Here is a 23,614-nt window from a genome sequence, read left to right as displayed (position 1 = left end):
CATAAAACCGAGCCACTGTCCGAAGCAAGAGAGAAGCGTTATGAAATCAATAACCATCATCAAGGGGTTATTAGCCAGTGAACGGAGAGATGCTGAGGAAATAATGACATAAAACAAACATTTAAACTTGATGTTTGTCTGCATGATAAAACTTATGTTTGTTGTCCTAAAAATAACAATAACTCATTTTCGCCCAAAATCTAAGTTACGACCTTTTGCCTTAGTACGGCAGTATTAGTCATTGAACGGAGAGGTGGCTGAGAAAATGTCCTAATAAGGACATAAAACCGAGCCACTGTCCGAAGCAAGAGAGAAGCGTTATGAAATCAATAACCATCATCAAGGGGTTATTAGCCAGTGAACGGAGAGATGCTGAGGAAATGATAAGGACATAAAACGAAGCCACAGGCAAGATGGCGATGGAAACCCTATGGAGGGTTGACACTGGAGCTGGGGCTGACACTGGAGCTGGGGCTCTGGGCAGGCATGGTTCTGAGGTGTTGGGCAGACACAACTCTGGGGCACTGAACAGCAGTGAAGATGGAGCCCTGGGCAGTGGCAAGGAACAGCAGAACAGGGAGCCGGACCTCAGCAAGCCAGGATGTGGCTGTAAACATCACTTTCTTGAGGGAGGCACCTTGTACACAGGGCGGGTTCCCAAGAATGGGTCAACTGGGGATTTGTCTGGGGTACAGGATGAGGCATGGGCTGGTAGCAGGCACTGTCCGAGGCAAGAGAGTATATCAACCGAAAAGCACGGACTAAAGTTCGTCCTTCCACTCCCACAAGCCTTGAAGAAACACCTGAGACGGAGAATGTGAGCAGCCTAAACATCACAGAAAGGACTTCAAGAAATCTTCAGCAGAAACAGACCAAGGAATTAAGAGCACAACGGATTAACCATTTTTGCCAACATGCTGTGGATTACAGTTTGGGTATTGGAGTACTTTTATTCACTCTGCTGGCGTGAAGTTTGGACTTTGAGGAAGTTACGAGACCTTGGCCGGAGTGGTGAGTTACCTCAAGGACTGCAGGAAGGGAAAGGCAAGCCATGGAAAGACCTGACCCCCTCCATCTCACCTAAATTTAAGTATTTCTAACCAGGCCTCAGCCCTTTTAGATTAATTTGTTATTGTGATTTATCAATAGTAAGTATTTTTGATAATGAATGATAGTAATTGAAATAAGTATTGCGCTGTATGTCTTGCTCTTGCTAAAGTCTATGCAATAAAACCTACATGATATAGTTAAAGTTAAAGTTGTGGACATTGATTTTATGTCTCTTTGATGGAAGTAAAAGTTAGGGGTTAAGTGGGCATAATATCTTAAAGGTTCTTAAAGGTTACTCTAGCCTACCAAATTGAAACAGTCCCTTAGGGTTTACCAAAAGCCCTTAAAATCCAACCTAGCACCATACCAAGTGCACAGATCATTTAGAGGAGAGCTGCCATAACGGGCGTGGCTGATGGCCATATCTGAGGGCTATTCATGTCAGGTGCCAAACCAGAGGATGCAGGGTAGATGTTCGGATTCAGGCAGTTAGAATCTAGGCGAGTCTCCTCACCACCAGCTTAAGAAACCCTATTTCAATTCCCAGTTTTTAAGCAATCTCTTGTGGGTTAAGGGATCTAACCCTTTAAACGGAGAGCTGGTCGAGTGCCTCCTGGACAGGGGTAACAATACACAGGGACACTGACAAGGGGATCAGGAAACAGGTAAGGTAACGAAGGGAAAAACACAGAGAGGGAAAAACACACAGGAGAAACTGAAAAGCAAGAAGAGACACACAAGGGTATGGTTTCAAAATAAAACCATAAATAAAACAATAAAAACCAGGATCATGACAGATGCTCTTGATTATTCATGCAGAAGGTACATTTATCCCATAGTCTGCCATGATGTTACAACACACAAACAGTATATTAGAAGGAAATTACAAGTAGAAATCATAAGAGAAAAAAAACGTTATCAAGAAGTCACACAAAACTTTTAGAATAAATATATTTATTCTCTAAAAAAGACATGACCCTACTCACTTCACATAAGATATTTCATCTAGGACATGCCTGCTGAGTAAGGAGGCCCTTTTACTGGTTTGTTTGTAAGTGCATGGCTCACTTTTGACCACAGTTCTGACATATCACGATTAATCACGAACCTTGATCAAGTTTAAGGTTGAATTGAATTAATAGGTGAGTTGTAATCCCATCATGCTACAAAAGACAAAATGATGAATGAATGCTGCTCTGTCATCTGGTGGTAGGGGAGACCAGGGACAGTTGTAACACTTTTTTTTGCAATTTTAGCAATACATCAAAAAAACATTTACACTGGAATAACCACTTTGTTATGTTATAAACTTCAATCTGTCAACTGCTGAAATAATGTATGATAATTGCAAAATTGATTTTAATACAGTCTCTCTACTGTTGCAACCGTCCCAGTGCACAGGAAAGGTTGTAACACATGTCAGGGACAGTTGTAACATGTCTAAAATATACATAATGAATCAATCATATAGTCAAAATGGAAAATATTATTTATCAGTCATGTTACTGTGACTATTAATTTCATGTTTTTAAGTAATGATTACCTCTTTTCATACTACATGACAAAAAAGTGGTGAAGCCATCAAATTATAATGCAAGAAAATGATTTAATGGGTAACACCTAAAAAAAGTGCACATTTTACTTTTAATTTGCACATTAAAGGAAAGATATTCAGTTTTTAGCTTAATTTACCTTAACTTAACAGCTTCGGAGACATTGGAATGGTTATAAGACTTTGTCTGGGGTGAATGGTGGCCTTCTCGCTTCCCCCTAGCGCAGTGGTGTCAAACTGATCCAGTAAAGGGCCACTGTGGCTGCAGGTTTTCATTCCAACCAAGCAAGAACACACCTGATCCAATAAATCAACTGTGTAAAGACAATTCAGTTGATTGAATAAGTTAAGTCAGGTGTATTATTGCTTGGTTGGAATGAAAACCTGCAGCCACAGCGGAAAAACCAGCCATGCAACATTTGGCATAGCTTCCCTTTAATACCAATATCTGCAACTCTATCCCTAACCTTGGCTAGTTTTTAAAATATAAATGAAACGGGGTGTTACAACCGTCCCAATGTCACCAACCATGTTTTCATCTCATGTGAGCAAGCTTGACTGCTAGTTTGACACTTGTCAGCCATTTCTATTTTTAGCTTACAAAACAGTGATTCTAATAATACTTGTTTGAATTCATAGACATTTGATCTTATAACAGCATCCAAAAAAGACCATCAAAACGAAAAGTAATGTTTTACCTCAAAAACAACCTTTTGTAGATAACGCCATCTGGACCTTTCAAATGTGGCACCTTTTTTAACAAGAATGGAGGGAAACTAACTGAGCATGAGCACAGTGAGTGTCATCACTCTAGGTTGTTTCTTATTGAGGAATTCAAGGTGTCCCCTGTTACAACTGTCCCTGGTTTCCCCTATGACAGCAGATACTTCTGTATGTTTTGTCAGATGGCAGCAGGATGAACAGACTGTGGCAGGGTGGGTGATGCCTTTTAGTATCTGTGGGCTCTGTAAAGACATTTCAGTTCACTGATATCACTGATGCTCTGTAGATGGTGCCAGTGGTGTTCTCACCCACTGTAGAGCCTTCCTGTCCTGGGCCATGATGAACCATGCCAGTTTGTGATGTTTCCAGTCAGGATGCTTTCTGTCGCCCTTCTGTACATGTTGACCAGATTTTGGTACCAGAATTCAACCTGCTTAAACTTTCTGAAGAAGTTGATGTTAAAAATATAAGTTTTATTAATTACTATTAGTTGTCTATTGAGTAAAACAGAATACTACTGCTATCACTTACCAGTTTTTAGAAAAACAGTTCAGTGTAGGTATGTTTACATTCATATATTGTAATTTTTGCAGTTCATGCACTATTTACCTCTCCATTATCTGCTGCCAGAAAAAACACTACTTGTGTTAATGGAGACATTGTATAGGGACTTATATTTATAGGTTAGATGCACTTATGCCTTATAAGGGATCAGCTGATTAAGTGTAATATAAAGTCATAATAACCACTCACATGACTAAATTATTTTCTGCTTGTTTCTCTATTTTTTACAACATTAGCTTTGTAAAGACCATTCTATTATGGCCAAAGATAAACTGTCTGATGCATTGTGTATTGTCATGTGTGTAGTGCAGTGTGTGTACTGAATCTGAAAACCCAAAAGTAAAATACTATAAAAGAAAAGAAAAGACACAAAACATGATGAATGTTAAATGTGACCGCTCAAACACCTCAGTACTGTATGCTGACTTGAAACTTTTGTTAACACAGCAGCAGAAGACGGCCCTGATGCGGAATAACTCAGCCTTGCAGAATGTCACGCTGCGCACAAAAAGTAAGATCTGCAATGGTTGAATATATTCTCCTTCTTCCCTTTCAAATAGTTTTCCTTTTTTGATTCATATTTTTCATTTCTTCCTCCCTCTCTACTTGTTATTCTTCTCCTGCTAAAAATGTTGTTCACTTCTTCATTATCAAACTCCTCTTCTCCCTCCTACTCCTGTTGTTTCCTCTTCCTCCTAAACATGCTGTTCTGGTTGTAACATTCTTCTTTTCCCTCCTACATCTCTTTCCCTCCTCTACCTGCACCAATTTTTTATAATATAGCTCCAGGATTGCGTGAGCGTCCGAGTTCAGCCATCTACCCTTCTGACAGCTTCCGCCAGACCCTGCTGGGATCCCGCCGTGGTCGCTCCAGCCTGTCCCTGTCTAAGAGTGTCTCCACCAACAACATTTCAGGGTGAGTCATACCTTCATCATTCAGCATGTATTACAATGAGGCACATTTCACTTAAGCCTTATGGTTAAGTTTTTCCTCACTTGAATTGAGAGTCTAAGGACAGAGGATGTCGTGCACTGTACAGATTGTAAAGCCCACAGAGGCAATGTGATTGTGATTTTGGGTTATATGAATAAAACTGATTTGATTTAGTTTACTGTAGGTGTTTTTGTATAGTGTATAGAACTATAGTGCAGTGCTGTTGTTTGGACAGCTGTCAACAGTGGTGTAGTGGTCCCTGAAGTGGGTATACTCTAAATTTTTGCCGTTTTTTAATATAGCCAAGAAAAACACCCTGTTTTAGAAACAGTGACACACTGCAAAATCTTTCACTGTGAATTCACAATAAATGTTTGGATAAGTTTTGCATTACTTTCACAGTAAGGATTACAGCAATATACTGTGAAATATACTCACAGCATTTTACTGTAATTTCACATCTGTGATATTGCAATGCATTGTTGTAAAGGCACAACTGTATACTGTAACTTTACAGCTTCAATGACAAAGCAATTTCTGTGATATTATAGTACATTACTGTGCAGGGACGTGCACATGATTTTAGAGGGGCAGGGACTCAAAGTCAGAAAAGCGCAGTAAAAATTTTTCAGGCCTTAATAACACAATATATAGGTTCACTTAAAATTAGTAAACAAAGTATTAATAGAAGGCTAACTACTTAGCTGTGTATCCCGTGTAGCTGTGAGTGATATGCAACTGCCATTTCTTTTGTGTCAACAAATTATTGTCAACATGAGTTTATTAGTGGGCTGTGCTCGCCAGCCCACTATGGACACCTCTATAGCAGAGCTATAGGTGTCCATAGTGGACTGCGACAAATTTCCCATAAGGAATGAATGGGACCAGGTCAAAAAAGTCGCAAATCTGCGACGTTTTTCAAACATCTCCTGCTCTGGCATACGTTCAGCTAGAAACACCATTCCAGCTTTAAAATGTAGGCACAAGTCTTGAGTATTTTTGTTGTATTTGAACTTTTTTCCTATGATGTGTAGTTTTTGGACTGTGATCCTTGGATGACGGTGAGTGATTTTGGAAAAATTCAGGGTTTTCAATGATTGTGTATGGCGGAATGTTCGTGCAGCAGAGTGGAGGGGGCCAACTGACAGAGTGAGCGAGACTCAAAAATTCGCTCCGAAATGTTCTCTTTCCGTGACGATCCTGGCCACAAAGTAGGCTCAAAAACAGTAATACTTTCCAGAGTTGTAGCCACACTTGTCTTCTTCCTCCCAATGTGTCCACTTTATCGGTAGGATTTACGGTTTTTGAATTATCGACCGCTAACCAACAAGAGTAGGTCCCAACTGTCCCATGCACTCCAATGTAAATCGGGAGGAGGATTTTCAAAGCTGTACCCTTTTTTAACTTGCTGCCATTTCCACATTTCTGAAGCTAGGACCACAAAACTTAATGAGTGTGTTCTTTAAGGCCTTTCTGGCTCGATCGTTAAAAAAAATTGCCGATATCATGTATGATTTTGACCAAATTGCACTAGTTTGACGTCCTAGATGTGAGGCAGAAATTGCTCTCAATGAGCTCCCTCACAGTCCGTTGCTACGGGCGCTTGCCAACTGTCACCTAGCAACCAAAATCAGCTGGACCAAGAGAGAGAGTGACAGACAGACAGACCGTAGGCACAAATCAGACAGACAGACAGACAGACAGACAGGAGACACACATCAGACAGACAGACAGACAGACAGACAGACAGAGAGAAATGTACACACACACAGCCATGCTTAAGCGTGCACTCACATGCACACAGACGCACACACACAGTATATTTCCCAACATTTAAACTACATTAAACAATCATTTTTTCACACATTCAATGTGCGGCTAGATCGGAGTCTGTATGCTATTATTCAGTTTTCTAGAATATTAATGTTTTCGCGTCGTAAGACGCGAACAGCAGCAAGATACTTCCCATAATATATATGTATATACAATATGTCACTGCCCCAAATGCTTCCTCCCCTCCCCCCTCACTCCCCTGCTGTGAGCACTCCTGTGCAGCACCTCTCCTCCTCCTCCACCTCTTCCTCCTCCACCTCCTCCTCCTCCTCCACCTTCACCTCCTCCTCCACCTCCTTGTCCTCCACTGAAGACACCGGCAGCCTCCCCCGCATGACTGTGACTGCAGGCCAGGTTAGGAGACAGCTGGAGAGACTCCACCAGCAGAAGGCTGCAGGCCCTGACGGTATCAGCCCCAGGATCCTGAAGACATGTGCCAGCCAGCTGTCTCCTGTCCTACAACACCTCTACAACCTGAGCCTGGGTCAGGAGAGAATACCGGTGCTTTGGAAGACTTCCTGCCTGGTTCCTGTTCCAAAGAAGTCGACACCATCAGACCTCAATGACTATCGACCAGTGGCCCTCACATCTTACGTCATGAAGGTGCTGGAGAGACTGGTTTTGGCCAACCTGAGGCCGCAGGTGAGAGCCCTGCTAGACCCTCTGCAATTTGCTTACCAGCCCCACTTGGGAGTTGATGACGCTGTCATCTACCTGCTGCAACGAGCCCATTCGCACCTGGATGGTGGAGGAGGCACTGTGAGAATCACATTCTTTGATTTCTCTAGTGCTTTTAACACCATTCAGCCACTGCTACTGGGGGAGAAGCTGCGGGTGATGGGTGTAGACGACACAATGATCTCCTGGATTACTGACTACCTGACAGGCAGGCCACAGTTTGTCCGTATGGGCAGTGTTCTGTCTGATGCGGTGGTTAGTGATACAGGAGCTCCACAGGGGACTGTACTGTCTACTTTCCTGTTCACCTTATACACCACTGACTTTCAGTACAACACCGGGTCGTGTCACCTGCAAAAGTTTTCTGACGACTCGGCTGTTGTTGGGTGTATAAGTGAGGGACAGGAGGAGGAGTACAGGGCACTGGTAGACAACTTTGTGGAGTGGACTGGACAGAATCACCTGCGGCTGAACATCAGCAAGACCAGAGAGATGGTGATAGATTTCAGGAAGAAGAGGAAGACGGCTTTCCAACCTCTGTGCATTCTGGGAAGGGATGTGGAGGCAGTGGAGGATTACAAGTACCTGGGTGTTACCATCAACCACAGACTGGACTGGAGATCTAACACTGAAGGTGTGTACAAGAAGGGGATGAGCAGACTTTACTTCCTGAGGAAGCTGAGATCCTTCAACGTGTGCAGCAAGATGTTGGAGATCTTTTATCAGTCTGTGGTGACCAGTGTATTTTTCTTTGCTGTGGTTTGTTGGGGGAGCAGCATCGGAGCCAGCGACACCAACAGACTCAACAAACTGATCAGGAAGGCTGGCTCTGTGATTGGCTGCAAACAGGACACTCTGGGGGCTGTGGTGGAGAGGAGGACACTGAAAAAACTGTTATCCATCATGGATAATCCTCTCCACCCTCTCCAACTCACACTGGTCAGACAGCGGAGCACCTTCTCCGGAAGGCTGCTTCAGCTTCGCTGTCGTAACAACAGATACAGGAAATCTTTCCTGCCACAATCCATCACTTTATACAACAACTCTCTCACCTCTGCCTGACAGAGAACTCTGGTCTCTCTACTGTTTTGTTGTATATATTATTATTGTTATAGTATATTTTGCATATTTTGTTTTGTTGTATATATTATTACTGTTTATTGTTTATAGCACACTGTGCACTGTATATATACACTATGTATATATTGGATTCTATTTATGTTATGTACGAAGTGTTTTATTTGCTGACCCACTACTGCTGTAACAAAATAGTTTCCCAGTCTGGGATCATTAAAGTAATTCTATCTATCTATCTATCTAAACACTGGTAAATTATTAGGCTATTTATTGGAGAGCAACTGCAAATGAGAAATACAGGCTTCCGGGCCCGGTTCTAGGCATAGGCACGGGGGAATGCCCCCCCAAATGCTTCGGCTGCCCCACCAAACCGACATCGCTTCATTCCGAAAAAAAATATATTCAAATATATAATATTGTAACATATTCCCATAAATGCTGCTCAGAGTAATCACAGTCCACGGCTCTTCTGCCAACAAAGCCGGTGTCTTTCTCTCTCTTGTACCGTGCATACAGTCAGTAGCAGCTTCTCTCAGTTAGCATCACATTAGATACTACAGGCACTCCAGGCTTGTCAGTTGTTAGCATGTCGGCTAGCAACTGCTAGTAGTAGCCTAGTCCCATCGGTGGCTGCTGTCGAGTTTGTCTCTGTCCCACTCCGCGGCATGGGAAGCGTCACACGGGCAGGCTATGTACCGATTGTGAAGCGGGTTTCAACTTTCAACCCTTGCCAGCCCCGCTGTTAGTCCTATTGGCCCACGAGCCTCACCCACCCCCGCGACAGGATTAAACAACACACGTTAGTGAGAGGGGACTCCATAACCTGTAAATTCAGGTTAGCGCCGCCGGCCACTGTTTAACGTTACTTCCTGGGGCCAGAGCCTCTGACAGCGGCTAATCTGAGGCTGCTGGCATCTGGCAGGGAGAAACAGGGAACCCAGGCAGGCACACATGACTTTCCAAAGCGCGAGAAAGTGGTGCACAATAATATAGCATCAACCAATCAGACAAGATTTATTTATTTATTTTTATAGCGCTGTTTACAAAATTGCTTTGTCACAGATTAGAAAGAAACTTACATTTTGCCCCACCACCAAATTTCCCAACCTCCCTTCATATCTACCACGATGAATTTGGTAAATTTGGTGGTGAGGCAAAATGTGTGTGACAGACTGACAATCTTAAACATGTGCAAAAGTCAGAGGAACCACAAGCCCTTATGGGCCAGCTGACTAATCACTCTGATCCTTGTCAAGCATTATTCAAAGGCTAAATGACAATTCAGTTTCTCCAATTCCTTCACATTTACTATAATAACAATCTGATCACTATTTATATACCACATATAAGTCTCTATATCATAGGTATGGTTACCCTACAGTCACAAACTTTTACATCAGTCTGCATTCTTTTGTAGCGAATTTCTTATTCAGATGTTCAAAAACATGCATGGTTTGAAATAATACAAATCTACCTCCATTTTTTTATTTGATTATTTGTTTGCAAAAGTAAAAAATGAAGCAATGCCTTCTGGGAATTTCAAGACTGAATCGAGTGAACCGTGTCTGCATGGTTTTGGAAGTTGGAGATTGAAAATTGGAAGCTGTCTGAGATTAAGCTAGCAAAAAAAATTATCGAGACATCAAGCGACACAAGGGGTGAGCGGAGAAAAGAGAGAGAGAGAAATCTGAGAGCACTGTAGGCTGACGGTGAAAAATGCTGCAAACCAACTGATTTGTTTTTAAAATCAAGTGCAGCTTCATCTAGGAGAGGTAAACATGGATAACAAATGATGGCAAGACATTTTTATTGTGGAACGGCTGGCTCTGATGATTTAGTTTTTTTTATGCATTGGGGTTGTGCATTGATATGTCCACGTTTTGGTGCAGTTGTATATAGCATCACTGGGGCTCAAAAGTGTGTGTTCTTTCCGTGCGTCAAAAGTTATATCTGCCACTTGCGCAATATTTAGGTTTAGATCCCATTTAATATTAGATAACTAATTATAATTGGGCATTGATAAAGTTGTCCTATATTGGGGAGGTGGAGGTGGGCTTAAAATGTAAAATGCCAATTACATTGTAGCTTCAAATTTTAATAGAAAATATGTTAGTAGACTGACATCAATAATTTGTTGGCCACAGAATTTGTTTTCTTCGTCAATCAAGAAAAAGACTTCCTGTTAGAGCATTGCCGATGGAACCACGGCGAATCTGTGACGCTTACGTCTGGGTTTGCATCATAGACTGGTAGGCATACAAAAAAACGTCATCCCTATGGCACTCCAAACAGTTGCAGCTGGTGAACCATCAACATTTCTTACTGCCCCCCCAATCAAGGCAGTCTAAAACCTGGCCTGCAGGCTACACATCTAGAGTTGTGACAAAACCAAGAAATGACTACTGTGACTGCTGCTGTGGATGTTAGTAAAACAACAATGTTTACAACAGCAAAGTCACAGTGAACTCAATATCTGGAAGAAGTTTAAGATTTGTGGCAAGATAAACAGCGACACAGATAGCTGTCAGATTAGATTATTAACTCTCATTCACAAGCAGTTAGCTTAACAAGCACAAATGGACACTCTTCTGAAATATGACTCATATTTAAGCACGTTGAATAAGTGGAAGGCGACTTGTTAGCCCCCACAAAGAAGTTATGTTAATGGATAACTCACAAAGGTTCAAGTCGCTCCAGTGTCACCTCTCATCTACGTGCCAGGTGGAGTTCTGATGAGGCAGCGGCTTCTCTCTCTCCCTCTTTGTCTTCAAAATAAGAGCTTTACATTGCACCCCATTGGTGTTTAGAACTGGGTTCTTAGCGGGGGCTTTTAATTTGAAAGTAGCGACCCTTCGTAGAGAGAGACAGAGCGGAGCCGCAGCGGACAGAGAAGCGGCCTTAGGCTCAGTCAGCACACTCCCAACACCATATTACGAGGAAATACGTACGGTAGATAACCGTGGCATTTTTATACCGCCGTTTTTTTTACATCCCTTTGCGCAACAGGATTGTATGTATTCATTAAAAAACACACAAAAAAAGGCACTATATAATACGAGGCAAAAAGGGCAGGGGCTCAAGCACCCTTTGGGCCTTATGTTTGCACGTGCCTGTTACTGGGGAATTACAACCTTTTGCTGTATATCATTAAAACAAGGCCCTGTACTTTTACAGTGTGTACTGTGAAAGTAATGCACAAGTTGACAGTAATTTACTGTGAATTTACAATGTATACTGTGGAAGTCATGCTAAAATTGGGCAGTAATTTACTGTGAAAGTAATGCAGATGAAGCTTCCATTTACTGGGGAATTTACCCCCCCCCCCCCCCCCCCCCCCCCCCAAACAAACAACTCTGAGGTAAATTCAATGTTAGCCCAATGGCATATTTATTAACAAATAAATATTTTTCAACATACAGCAAATGCCAAGAAATTCAACTTCCTAGTCATAAACTTTCCAAGCCATCTTAAAATGCAGAGAAATTGTGCAGAAACTTGCAATTCAACTACCTGTGTCACAATAACAGTAAGAGGATGGGAATGAGGCCTACATGGCAAGGTAAGAGAGGAAGGGTGAGAGCAATAAAGGGATGTCATGGTGCTCCTCTCAGTCTAAAACATTATAATGAGTCCATTCACAACAGCTTTGTGCAAAAATCTTGTAGTGCAAAGTTGTCTTAAAAAAGTACAAAAAGAACTACTCAAAACTGAGCCTGACAACTGCTGCAAAAAAAATGATGATGATGATGCCCACTCAAAGTCAATTAGTTTCCTCAAAAGGGTGCTCACACGAGGGTTAATTGTTGTCCGCTTCTCGGTCTTTGAGCCTCTTTCAGGATTGATGCCCAGGAAGCACCTGTTAATGAGCATAGATAGTTTCAGTTTTAAATAGACAAATGCAGGGGCGCTGCCAGGGATTTTGGGCTCCATGAATAGAGATATTACTGGGGTCCTGTACAGCCGGCCGTAAGGTCGGCGAAAATTTGTTATGCTGTTTACATAAAACTATGCATTTTAATGATATTTTTGACTATAATTTCCTATATGTGTGAAAAGAACAACATGACAGTTACTTGGTAGGGGAAGCACTGAACCCTCAAAATACAATGGAATTTAGATTTATTGTCTGCAAGTCTGCAACTTTAATGGTTAAAATATAAAATTCTCTTAAATTAAATTACCTGAAAAATACAAATGCATGACATACATGAATTATATAGAATTTCCTGTAATACCATTTGAAATAGCATCACCATCACCAGATTCAGGTTTCCTCCCACCATTCTGTTTTACTGTCAGTGATTTGATCAAAAATAACAAAAGAAAATGTGATTTTCACAACCATTACCCCACTGCTCACTGTCTCCCTCTTGTAGCCCTGCATTTAGGTCTAATTTATCTCCCAAATTACTATTATAGCAATACCACACAATTTCTCTTTCAAACATGCACATCACCCCCCACACACACTCTTAGACCAGCCACTGCACTCAATGTAAAAACTGTATGCCGTCTTACATTATGTTTTTGTTGTTGTTTTTATTAAGTTTGTTATATACGTTTATATTTTGTTAAAAAAAATCTATGAAAAATAGTAATAATAATAATTTATCTCCAAAACTGTACGTGGTGGAATTAGAGTTGGGGTGGAAAAAAATACATAAATGAGGCTCTATGGTCGTTGCGATTTAATATTGTTAACGTTTCTCTGATTGTATTGAGAGCAGTCACTTAGTCTGCAAGCACCAGAAATTTCTCCTCTTTTCCTACTGCAAAGCAAGGGGTGAGAGTCCCAAACTACTGACCAAACATAGTATTTCAGTGAGTTTATAGTTCAGTTTCAGTGAAAGCTAAATTTCAACAAAACAAAATAAAGTTATAGGCTTTATGCTTTTTAAACCATTTAAATCATTCTGAAATAAATACAGACTATGTGTTTTTATTTCAGAATGATCTTTATTCATTCATTTCAATTTATCTTTTTTTCCATAATAATAGATTAATTCAACACAGAGCTGCTCACCTCCTTCCTCAGTTGTGGGTAGGCCTACTGGGGCTGGTCCAGGGGTAGGGGGCTCACGGGGCTCACAGACAGCTGCGGCTGCTGCTGCTGCACTTGACGTGTCTGTTCAAACATGCATCATTTTTGACAGGAGGGGTGGTCAACTGATTAAATATGGGCAGCTTGCTAAACGTGAACAGTGAAATCTAAAAATCCAGAGTTTTCTTCCAAAATATGAGCTAATATGGGGAGAAAGTGAGCTAGCTTAAAAACCACAAGGTTAAGATAAACAACAGACTTTTGTGTTCAAGAACTTTCCACCACATGAACCAAACCCACCTTGTTTTTGGAAAAAACTGGGTGACATACTGACGCCCCTTTGCTTCTCTCTCCTGCCTAATCTTTTTGTCTTTCCTTTTTTGGCTACCCGACTTCTGGGGCATTTTGCCTTCTCTCGGTCTCCTTACTGACTGAATACACCACACCGCGCAGCAGTTCAGTTGATTTGATGGGAGGACCGAACCATTTTACGTAAGGGGGGGGCCTTGAGAAATGTTTCCAAAATAAACTTAGTGTTATTATCAGTGCATTAAGTGATGCATATTTATGATTATAAACTAACAAATTAGTGTCATTTTATGTTTGTCAGTATTATAATTTTGTTAGGGGCCTTTCTGGGCCCCTGTCAATGATGGGCCCCTAGAATCCTTCCCCTCATTCCCCCCTTTTCGGCGCCCCAGGACTTATGTATTACAGGCAGCATTTATCAAGGTGTTCACCTGTGCTTTTTCCCATATCAAGCCCTAATAGACTTATATTCCAAACTTGATGGATCTTCCTCTCACCATATATTTTTTAAGCCATTTTTAGCCAGGGTAGTGAAAATTGGTGGCATTACTATGCAGTTTTGTGTACTCAGGAAAGTCATACACATTCTCAGACACATGCTCACATCCAACCAATTTACAGTGGAACATTGTGGTGCATTTTAACTAGTCACCTACCAAATCTATTTCTCCTCACTCTTAGCCTGACACTGAACAGGATGGTTAGCCTCGCCCTCTGATGACCTAGAAAAACAAGAAAAAGGAGAAATTACACAAAGGCAACCAACAATACGAATTTCAGTTTGAATGCAGATTATGATCATGAGTATGTTGTAAAAACATGAAATCTGTACATAAAACTTAATGGACATTTTTGGAGTTACATCATCTTTGGGTGTACTGCAATATTATCCTGAGCTGAAACTTGACCTGAGAGCAAAAGCGTTTTTGCAGAATAGTAGCCTATCCAAGCATGGCGAGTAGCTAGTCTATGTGGCATATCTCTACCAATGCAGGGAGCCGCTATATGCCCCATAGACTAGCTAGTCATTAGCCTGCTTAGATCATCTACCGTTCGGCAAAACCGCTTTTGCCCTGGAGTCATGTTTTAACTTCAGGTAATACTGTAATACACGGTCTAAGTGAATTAAAAGAAATAATCAATAATCCAAGTGGTCCTGTGCAAAACATTTTATTAAAGATAGTATCATTATTATATTTTAGTTTTAGCCCTATGTCAAAAATGATAGTGGTAGCCCTATGTGTTCTTTTTTTCTGTAGCACTTTGAGATTGCTGTAATGTAAAGTACATTTTTTTTTATTATTATTATTATAATTACTAGTGCAGTGCCCGTAGGAAAAATGTATCCCTATAGAAAAGTGGGAGGTTAAGTAGCTTTTTCATGGATGGCCAAATGAGGCTGTGTTTAAACGTGGGACGTCAGGGATATTTAAGTTTGTTGTGAAATCCGATATTCCAGGGTATAATTGGTCGTTTTTGACTATTTTTGATTTTGCCATTATATTTCACCTTAAAAACTATTTTACTTGATGTCATTATTTTCAGCTCAACCTCACATGTGTGACTGTACAGTTATTTTATTTATTTTGACATACTGTATTAAAAAGCTGAACATTTTGATGGTTGAATGGTTTCAATAGCTCAAAATTTGTAGGAGTTGAAACATGCCGAAAAACATACAGAATCAGGAATAATAAAGATAAATTCCAGAAGAACAATAGTGTGAATGCCTATAGCATTCACACTAATAAAGAATTCCGAAAAAGCCAACAACATATGTTGTGAATGCCTCCTGCTTTCACAAGCAGGAGGCATTCACAACTAAGATGCTGGCTTGTTGAAACGTTTCCATCTATCAGTGTTCAAGTAGCTTGAACAGCATTCCGTCTGAGCTGAGTTTGAATAAGAGACAGAAGTAAAAGATGTTAAAAAATGTTTTTATCAGTTAGCTGCATTATCTGCACTGCACATGCAGACATCCAACAAAGAAAGACTCAAATGCAAAACACTCAGGAGGCAGGCAGAAAGGGAACAAAAAGCTGAACAACAAACAAACAAGTGCAAACACCAAAAATAGAAGACCAAAAAACAACCAAAGTACAACTGAAAGCAAAGTAAAATCCAGTAAAATCATGACGAACAAAAATCACACAGGAAGAACTAAGAAAGACATCATGGAGCACACAGACTATATACACACACGTTTCAAGTCTCATTGATGTTGTCTAATGAGGTATGTGATCTGCTGCATTCTACTGTTTCCTAATTTTCCATTAGCTAATCCCTTGCTCCTTGGTTCACCTTCTGACCTTTTGCAAAATTGTGTTTTGACCTGCATATCTTTAAACCAATTAACACCCTGTTACAATTCATACAGGACTGAAAACACTGCTGATTATAGGTTAAGCTGGTAATGTTTACATTTGGAAGTAACATTATTTTTTAAAGTGCTTTACCTGATCTAATTTAGCTTTCTCTTAGAAGACGGTCAAAAGGTGTAAGGGAAATTCTCCTTGTTGAGGTAGAGAGTTGCTAATTCTCGGGATAAATTATAGACTCGGTGTAATGAATCAGATCTCTTTAATACATGCAACATGGAGAAAAGACCCACAGTTTTCTCTCCATTCTTCCAAATGTTTCCGACTTAAATACAACAGAATAGGGGTTACATACTTTTACAACAGTTGTTAATCATTTCTTCCCAAAACAATGACCCCCTGATGTTTGAGTTGATCATGCCTTTGTCATGACAGTGACCCTTTGATGGTTTATTGGACAGTAAATGTCATCCCATCTACCTTTCTGTAAACATCTCAGGCAAAGATAATTGCCCCACCTGTGACTTTCTGGCCTTTGAAACCTAAGGGGGAAGGGGAATCTCCCCTCCTTTCACATCCTGATATGTTCTCTACCGTACCTTGATTACTGAATATCTCACAAAGGTCAAGGGGTTAGTTATCTGAAATGTTCTGGCTTTGTTCTGCTTTGTAATTCATGCTACACGTGCAAAGGTAGAGCTGTATTACAGCAGGCTTTGCTGATCATCTTATTCCTGCTTGGTTTGTGTTTGTGTTATAGGACCCTGAATGATGACTCTCCCCTGGGGCTGCGCAGGATCCTATCTCAGTCCACAGACTCCCTCAGCTTCAGGGCCAGGGCTATGTCAGTGGAATCTCTCACTGATGACGGTATCAGAACATTTAAATTGTAGATCATAGTAAAGTGGCTATGGACTCGGGACACATTCACAGTTTGAAAACAATCCACTATATTCTAGTGTCATGAAAAAGTTGTTACACTAGTAGTGAGATCTGCATTCAACATGAATGGAAAGCAATGTGCATATGTCGTTCTACCAATATGTTCACCCAAGACTGTAAGCACTTCTGTTTCATTCCCAGTGCACAACCATTGTTTAAAAGGCAACACATCCTCATGACAAAATGGCTGAATAGGTCAATTTCAAGTCACTCCGAAACTGACACAGATCATTGTTCCAAACCAACATTACTGTTACAGTGTACTAGCAGCAGATGAACCAGTCCTTTGCCGTGTGCTCACATTAGGTCAAAGCATCATGGTTTGGATTAGATTTAAGATGTTACTTCCGAAACTTCAGTTACAAATGTAGCTAAGTCATGTACATCACTGCAGTTTCGTTATGTACATGACATTACTTCTCTATGTCCTATTCTTGTTTAACCCGACCATCCATTCCAAAACTGCTCCCAATGCAGACGTTCATGCCACACAATAGTTAATTGCATACCTGTACTAAACAGAACATAACATAAAGTGAATTTAATATTGGTTTTGGTAGAAAACCCTGGGTGGCCTCTCACACTAACCCTTATTATCAAAAAGACCAGGGATCAAATACATGTCCAAGCCCCTCTTCATTAACATGAGTTCATTCAGTAATATACATTTAATAAATTAGTTTGGTCATTAAATTGTTAAATGGACATGTTAATGGGAAGTGACTAAGGTAAACACATTTATGCTTAGTTTATTTCTGTTATACTAAATGCGGTTGAGGTGCTGACCTTGATTATTTCTACAACCAGCTATCTGAACAAAAGTATGAGAGAAAGACCAAGGTGTATGGAACTCATGGAACATGGAAAAATAATTTGCCGTCTATGACCGTCTCTTGTTAAGGCGACATCTACTACACCTCAGTATTGGAGGATATGGAGTTCGAGGGCCAAGATTTTAAGGCTGACTCATGGAGCATGGCAGTGGACAGCAGTTACTTGCAGGCACACCGCAAAAACGTCATCAAGAGGCAGGATGTCATCTATGGTGAGCAGTAGTTTACCTACTATTTTAGAGAGCCGGTTAGAATTTACAGTACCTAGATTAAAGTCCCACAAAGAGAATACCCTTTACCAGATATGATTACATTTTAATTAAAAACAATATCATAAGTGCAATTCCTCTCATTGCATTTACTGTATGACTGCTATAATCTGTGGTATGATTTGTATGTGTATGTGTGTGTGTGTGTGTTTGTCCCTCTCAGAGCTGATTCAGACAGAGCTGCACCACATGCGAACGCTGCATATCATGGAAAGGGTGTTCCGACAGGGCATGCTAGAAGAGCTTCAGCTGGAACCCAGTACTGTGCATGCCATGTTCCCCTGCCTGGACCAGCTGATCAGAATACATTCCCATTTCCTGGAACAACTCCTGCTTCGACGGAAAAACAGCCTGCATCCTGGATCCAGCCGCAACTTCACCATTCACCAGCTGGGAGACATACTACTAGAGCAGGTGACTGCTCTTTAAGACTGGCACTATACTGGAATGAAGATGGATTTTTTTTTTATGCTTTTGTTTCCCATTCCAATTTCCACAAGTTGAAGTTCTGTTTTTCTGTACACATAAAAATAAAAAGAATGAATTTTTTTTTTTTCTAAATTGGAGCACAAGTTTGTTAGAATCTCTTAGACTGGTCACAATAAAGGTCTAAAATGTGCAGTTTTATCACACAAACACAATGCAAAAATTGTGGCAAGTTTTGAAGGAGCCTGCAGTTGGGATGCTGACTGCAGGAAAGTCAACCAGAGCTGCTGCCTGTGAATATATTGTTCATTTTGCCACCATCAACTACTTGGCAGTACCTGCCTCAGAACTGCAGACCTCGTGTAACCACACTAGCCCAGGACCTCAAAATAACAATATAACATGCGGTTACTTTTCAAAATAAAACACGAACATGACTCTGAAGCTGTTAGATTAGGTCAAAAAGTTACATAAAGTTGCTTTAAGTGAATTTAAATTTTAAAGACTTAAACTTATCAGTGACAACCAGAGTTTAACCTGTGATAGCTGTCTCATGTAAATATACACAACATGGTCCAACATGTTCAGTAAGAAATCATCACTGTTGAAAAGTTTCTAACATTTTTTTACCAAGAGATATTTAATGAAACTGTTTAACTTTTATTCATTACAAGATACTTAATTGCAGCTTAGTTATATTGCAGTTTTTATTTGCAATTAATTTCTTTTTTTCATAAAAGATTTGCATTCAGGTCTGGAAAAGAGATACAATGCCCACCACTCCAAACAATTTATGCTTTGGTTCTTCTGCCAGTTCTCAGGTCAGTGTGCAGATGACATGCGGAAGACCTACGCTGAGTTCTGTAGCCGCCACTTGAAGGCTGTCAAATTGTACAAGGAACTGCTGGCCAGAGACAAAAGGTTCCAGTGTTTCATACGGGTGAGACACACAAAACACAGATTGTACATTGCAATACAGTTGAGAGATAAGGTAGCTCATGCATGATCTTCTTTATTCATGTAATAACACATTCTGTAACCCAACCAACAAATAATCAAGGCACCAATTAACCCCAGCTGTGTCTCTGGTGCTGCCTTTGGCTGTTTGGTTGTCAGGGTGGAAAGCTTTCTGTGGGTTGTTTTATTTTTTAAAACACAGACTCATGGTGATAATTTCTCAACACTCAGTTACATTTAGAATAGATATGTTATTTTTTCTCCTCTGCTCCTCTCATTTGTGTCCTTACATGTTTTTCTCGATCTTGAAACTGTTTCTGGCACTGTTTTAGGTTATTTATATGAGTTGGGACTGGAATGCTCCAATCCTAATATCTGAGCCATCCACTTGCACCCTGTTGAAATGATGTTCGAGCTCCAGGAAGCCTGCTGTTGGAGGCAGCCCTAGGAATGACTGTCCAGTAACCTTGAGGAACTTGTCTAATATGATGCATGTGTTGAATGCCATTCAAGCTGATATAAACAAACTAGTTGTGCATGTCCCACAGTTCAGTAAAGACTGGAAAAGAGGCCTTTGTTAATCCACATGTCAGCAACGTGTCTGAAGAGCTGATAGTGGCACCATATTTTACAACACATGTTTACACAACAAAATGGGTGGTGGAGAGTTGATGGTGAGTTCAGGAGTCTCTCAGTCTTATCAATGAAGCTGCTCTGTAGTCTGGTGGTGCAGCAGCAGAAACTTCTGTATCTGTTGTCAGATGGCAGCAAGGTGAACAGACTGTGGCTGGGTAGGTTTCATCTTTTAATATCTTTCGGCTCTGTGCAGACATTAGTCACTGATGTCACTGATGCTCTGTAGATGGTACCAGTGGTGTTTTGTTGTTCTGTCACAGATCTAGTAGACAGAATGCTAGTTTTGAAGTGTCTCAAGAGGAAAGAGGAAACACATATCAACAGGGGAACGGACTTTGACACAACACTGGAGTGCTCTCCATCGAGTGAATGCCAAAAAGTCATCCATTGCCAGTTTAATGGTCTTTTGTCATATCCTCAAAGTTAAAAGAGTGCAGTGACAAAATGACAAGAAATGACAGCCAGAGTAATTCTGTCAATCTGTGTCTCTATCTCTGGCCAGCGTGTGAGTCGAGGACCATTGCTACGCTGCCATGGTGTTCAGGAATGCATCTTGTTGGTGACTCAGCGGATCTCCAAATATCCCGTCCTTATCCAGCGCATTCTGGACAACACCAGCGGTGAGACCCCATTTACCAGTCACCCAGTCAACTTCTTTTTACATCAAACTTTAGGATTTCACTGCAAAATAAATAAGAGCTAGTTTTCACATCCAATATACTAACAGGTCTACAACATGGAGTACAACAAGGTAAACCAGGAGACAAATGGCCTGTACACAAAAGCTTTAAGGGACATTCAGTATATCAACAAACTTGCAGCCATCTGTGGATAATTTAGATTTTGGCTATTTCAGCAATTTTCATCCTGCTCTTCTGTGGTTGGCCCTGTTTTGTTAAAAAGCTATGACAGATGTAATGTCTTATAACGTTTATTCTGTTGTGACTGCAAGGTGCATGATCAATCACTACACTGACATATTCTACTCCCCTTACCATAGCTTTGTGCACTTAGTGCTGCTGCACTCAGATACATGAAAATAATTACATGACTGTTTATATATAAGCAACTGTCACCTGAAGTCACAAAGGAGATCTTGTGTTCGTCTATTATCAGTTTAATGACTGACAAAACTAATGGAAAATGGTCGCTCAATCATATTCTGTCTGCTGCCAGATATTCCTATATCCCCACAACAGTCCTTTTTGTTTGTTTCTCTTGCAGATGATGAAGAAGAAGCTTCATCTGTGGCCCAGGCTCTCTCCATGATCAGAGAACTTCTTAGTTCAATAGACCAACAGGTACCAAAATACTTTTTGACTAATGACAGTTTTATGTGCAGTGTCGAGAGGACAAAACAATTAATACAGGACTATTAACAAAAGCTTAGTCACAAAGGGTGGTCTTTGTTGTCGGATGTTGTGTTGATTTAGGTGTTGGTGATGCTTGTGTGTGTGTCTGCCTGTGTGTGTGTGCTTGTGTTCCATGATTATAGACTGTAAGTAAACTACTAAACTAAACTCCTGGAAGAAAACTATGGGGAAAAATAGATAAATAAACACTAATGCTAATACTACTATCACAACCAATAATGATACCACCAGCACTACTGCTGCTGCAACTACTACTACTGCCAAATGTAATAATAAAGTCAGGGACAGTGCTGGCAGCACGTCTGTCTGGACCACTGACAGCAGAGAGGGATCACGCCACGCCTGATCCAGGCCTGCTGCATCAAAAGTACTGTTATTGTTACCTTTTGAGTTTCAAAAGAGGGAGCTGGCCCTTTGTGGGCTTGATTTCTTCCTAAACTGCTCCCAGACCAAAAAGAGGAGGCCTGTTTGTCAGGGATTGGCAGCCAGGGGAATAAGGTTGCCCAGCCTTCCTTCCTATTGCCACCCACTCCACAGAGATCTGTCACACACTGCCTGGGCCAAGGCCAAGGGACAAGCTGGGGATTGCCTTCATATTTTTTTCTCCCATGTAATGTATTAATGAATTGGAATTTATATATAAAAACATAAGGGAAGTTAAGTGTGTGGAGAGGGAGTATCATCATCAGCACTGATTTATACATTCCAGCATATTAAACTTCAAATGTGGGAACATTTCTATTCAGTTTTATGTGTAAGGTAATACATTCTGTAAGGTTATCTATTCAACTTAAATTTAATCAAATGAGTTAATTCTTGTTCATTAATACTCAATTTTGGACTTCAAATGGAAGATGATTTTATCCTGGTTGGCAGATGGAGGACCTGGAGAAAACGCACAGGCTGCAGGAAATACAGGCCAAGCTGGACCCACGGGCTGAGACTAGAGTGAGGGATGGTGGACTTTTCAAGCCCGGAGAGTTGATCCGCCGCAGACTTGTGCACGAGGGAACCCTTGTATGGAAAACGCCAGGATCCCGGCCGAAAGGTACACAACACTGTGGAATATTAGTTTGTGTTAAGTAATTGATCAATATGTAGCACAGAGTACAATAGTACACAAACGCTATTAACAACTGGAAAGAACACTACAGTCACAGGCTTACATTGTCACGGCTAACTCCCTGCAAACATTTTGTGCACTGGCTATCACAGTCTGCACTTCCAGTACTTTTCCACTCACCTCACCTCTGCTCCTACCTGACAATCAGTCACACCCACCTCATTACTTGACTCACCTCACGCTGACTGTCAGCTGCAGCTCATTTGGAACCAGCCAGTATAAAGTCCCTCTGGTTCACTCACTCATTGCCAGATTGTTCTTTTTACTCCCTCCCCGGTCTTCTCCGGAGTATCTTATCGCTCAACTCCTACTAGCTGCATATCTCCTGTGTTTTCTGACTGCCAGCTGGTTTCGGGGAAATACAACTCTTGCAGACACCTTGTCCACTGCAAACCACTTCGAGAGGATCGAAGCACTTTCAGTTGCATGAAGCAGCAGCTTACCACCAAGCACAGATGCTGGATACATTAGCTGTCCAGATGCAGCAGCTAACAACAACCCAGCTAACTGCTCCGGTACCCGCAGCAACGCCGACTCCAGCACCCTCCTTGCCCGGATACGCTCCTAAGCCCCATGTTGGGATCCCTGAACACTATGCTGGTGATCCTGAAAACTGTGGCCCATTTCTGGCTAACTGTACCCTGCTGTTTTACCTGCAACCTCACACCTTTGCCACAGAGGATGCTAAGGTGGCCTTTACTATCCATCACCTGATGAGGAGGGCTCGCCTCTGGGGAATCGTCAAGTGGGAGAGACAGACTCCTGCGCCTCCTTCCAGACATTTTCTCAGGAGCTCCGCAAGATTTTTGGTCTGGTCTCCCATCTGATCACAGTGAACGCCTTGGGCGGCCATCCTCTGAGGACCATCATCAGACTTCTCCGGTCCACATGCTCCACATGCAGTCATCGCTAGAAGAACCAGTTCCACATCCTGCAGTCTCCACGTATCCCTGTGATCCTGGGTTATCCTTGGCTG

General features: G+C 41.2%; 1 protein-coding gene across 5 annotated transcripts in view; it reads left to right on the top strand.

Moving 5' to 3' along the window:
- Positions 1-23,614, top strand: part of arhgef2a (Rho guanine nucleotide exchange factor (GEF) 2a) — a 148,457-nt gene that overhangs the window by 2,621 nt on the left and 122,222 nt on the right. For all 5 annotated transcript variants that reach the window (XR_003983483.1, XM_030411617.1, XM_030411619.1 and 2 more), the window contains exons 4-12: positions 4,337-4,400; positions 4,673-4,805; positions 16,840-16,949; positions 17,923-18,066; positions 18,287-18,537; positions 19,364-19,489; positions 20,645-20,762; positions 21,367-21,443; positions 22,392-22,563. Coding sequence is in view for 4 of the 5 variants with exons in the window: in XM_030411617.1 (XP_030267477.1) it covers positions 4,337-4,400; positions 4,673-4,805; positions 16,840-16,949; positions 17,923-18,066; positions 18,287-18,537; positions 19,364-19,489; positions 20,645-20,762; positions 21,367-21,443; positions 22,392-22,563 (1,195 nt within the window). In the remaining variant the exon portion in view is untranslated. The remainder of the gene's footprint in view (positions 1-4,336; positions 4,401-4,672; positions 4,806-16,839; positions 16,950-17,922; positions 18,067-18,286; positions 18,538-19,363; positions 19,490-20,644; positions 20,763-21,366; positions 21,444-22,391; positions 22,564-23,614) is intronic.

Source organism: Sparus aurata, chromosome 3 (genome assembly GCF_900880675.1).
Source record: "Sparus aurata chromosome 3, fSpaAur1.1, whole genome shotgun sequence".
Lineage (NCBI taxonomy): Eukaryota > Metazoa > Chordata > Actinopteri > Spariformes > Sparidae > Sparus > Sparus aurata.
Note: the sequence above shows the minus strand (reverse complement) of the source record. Positions and strands in the feature narration are given on the sequence as shown.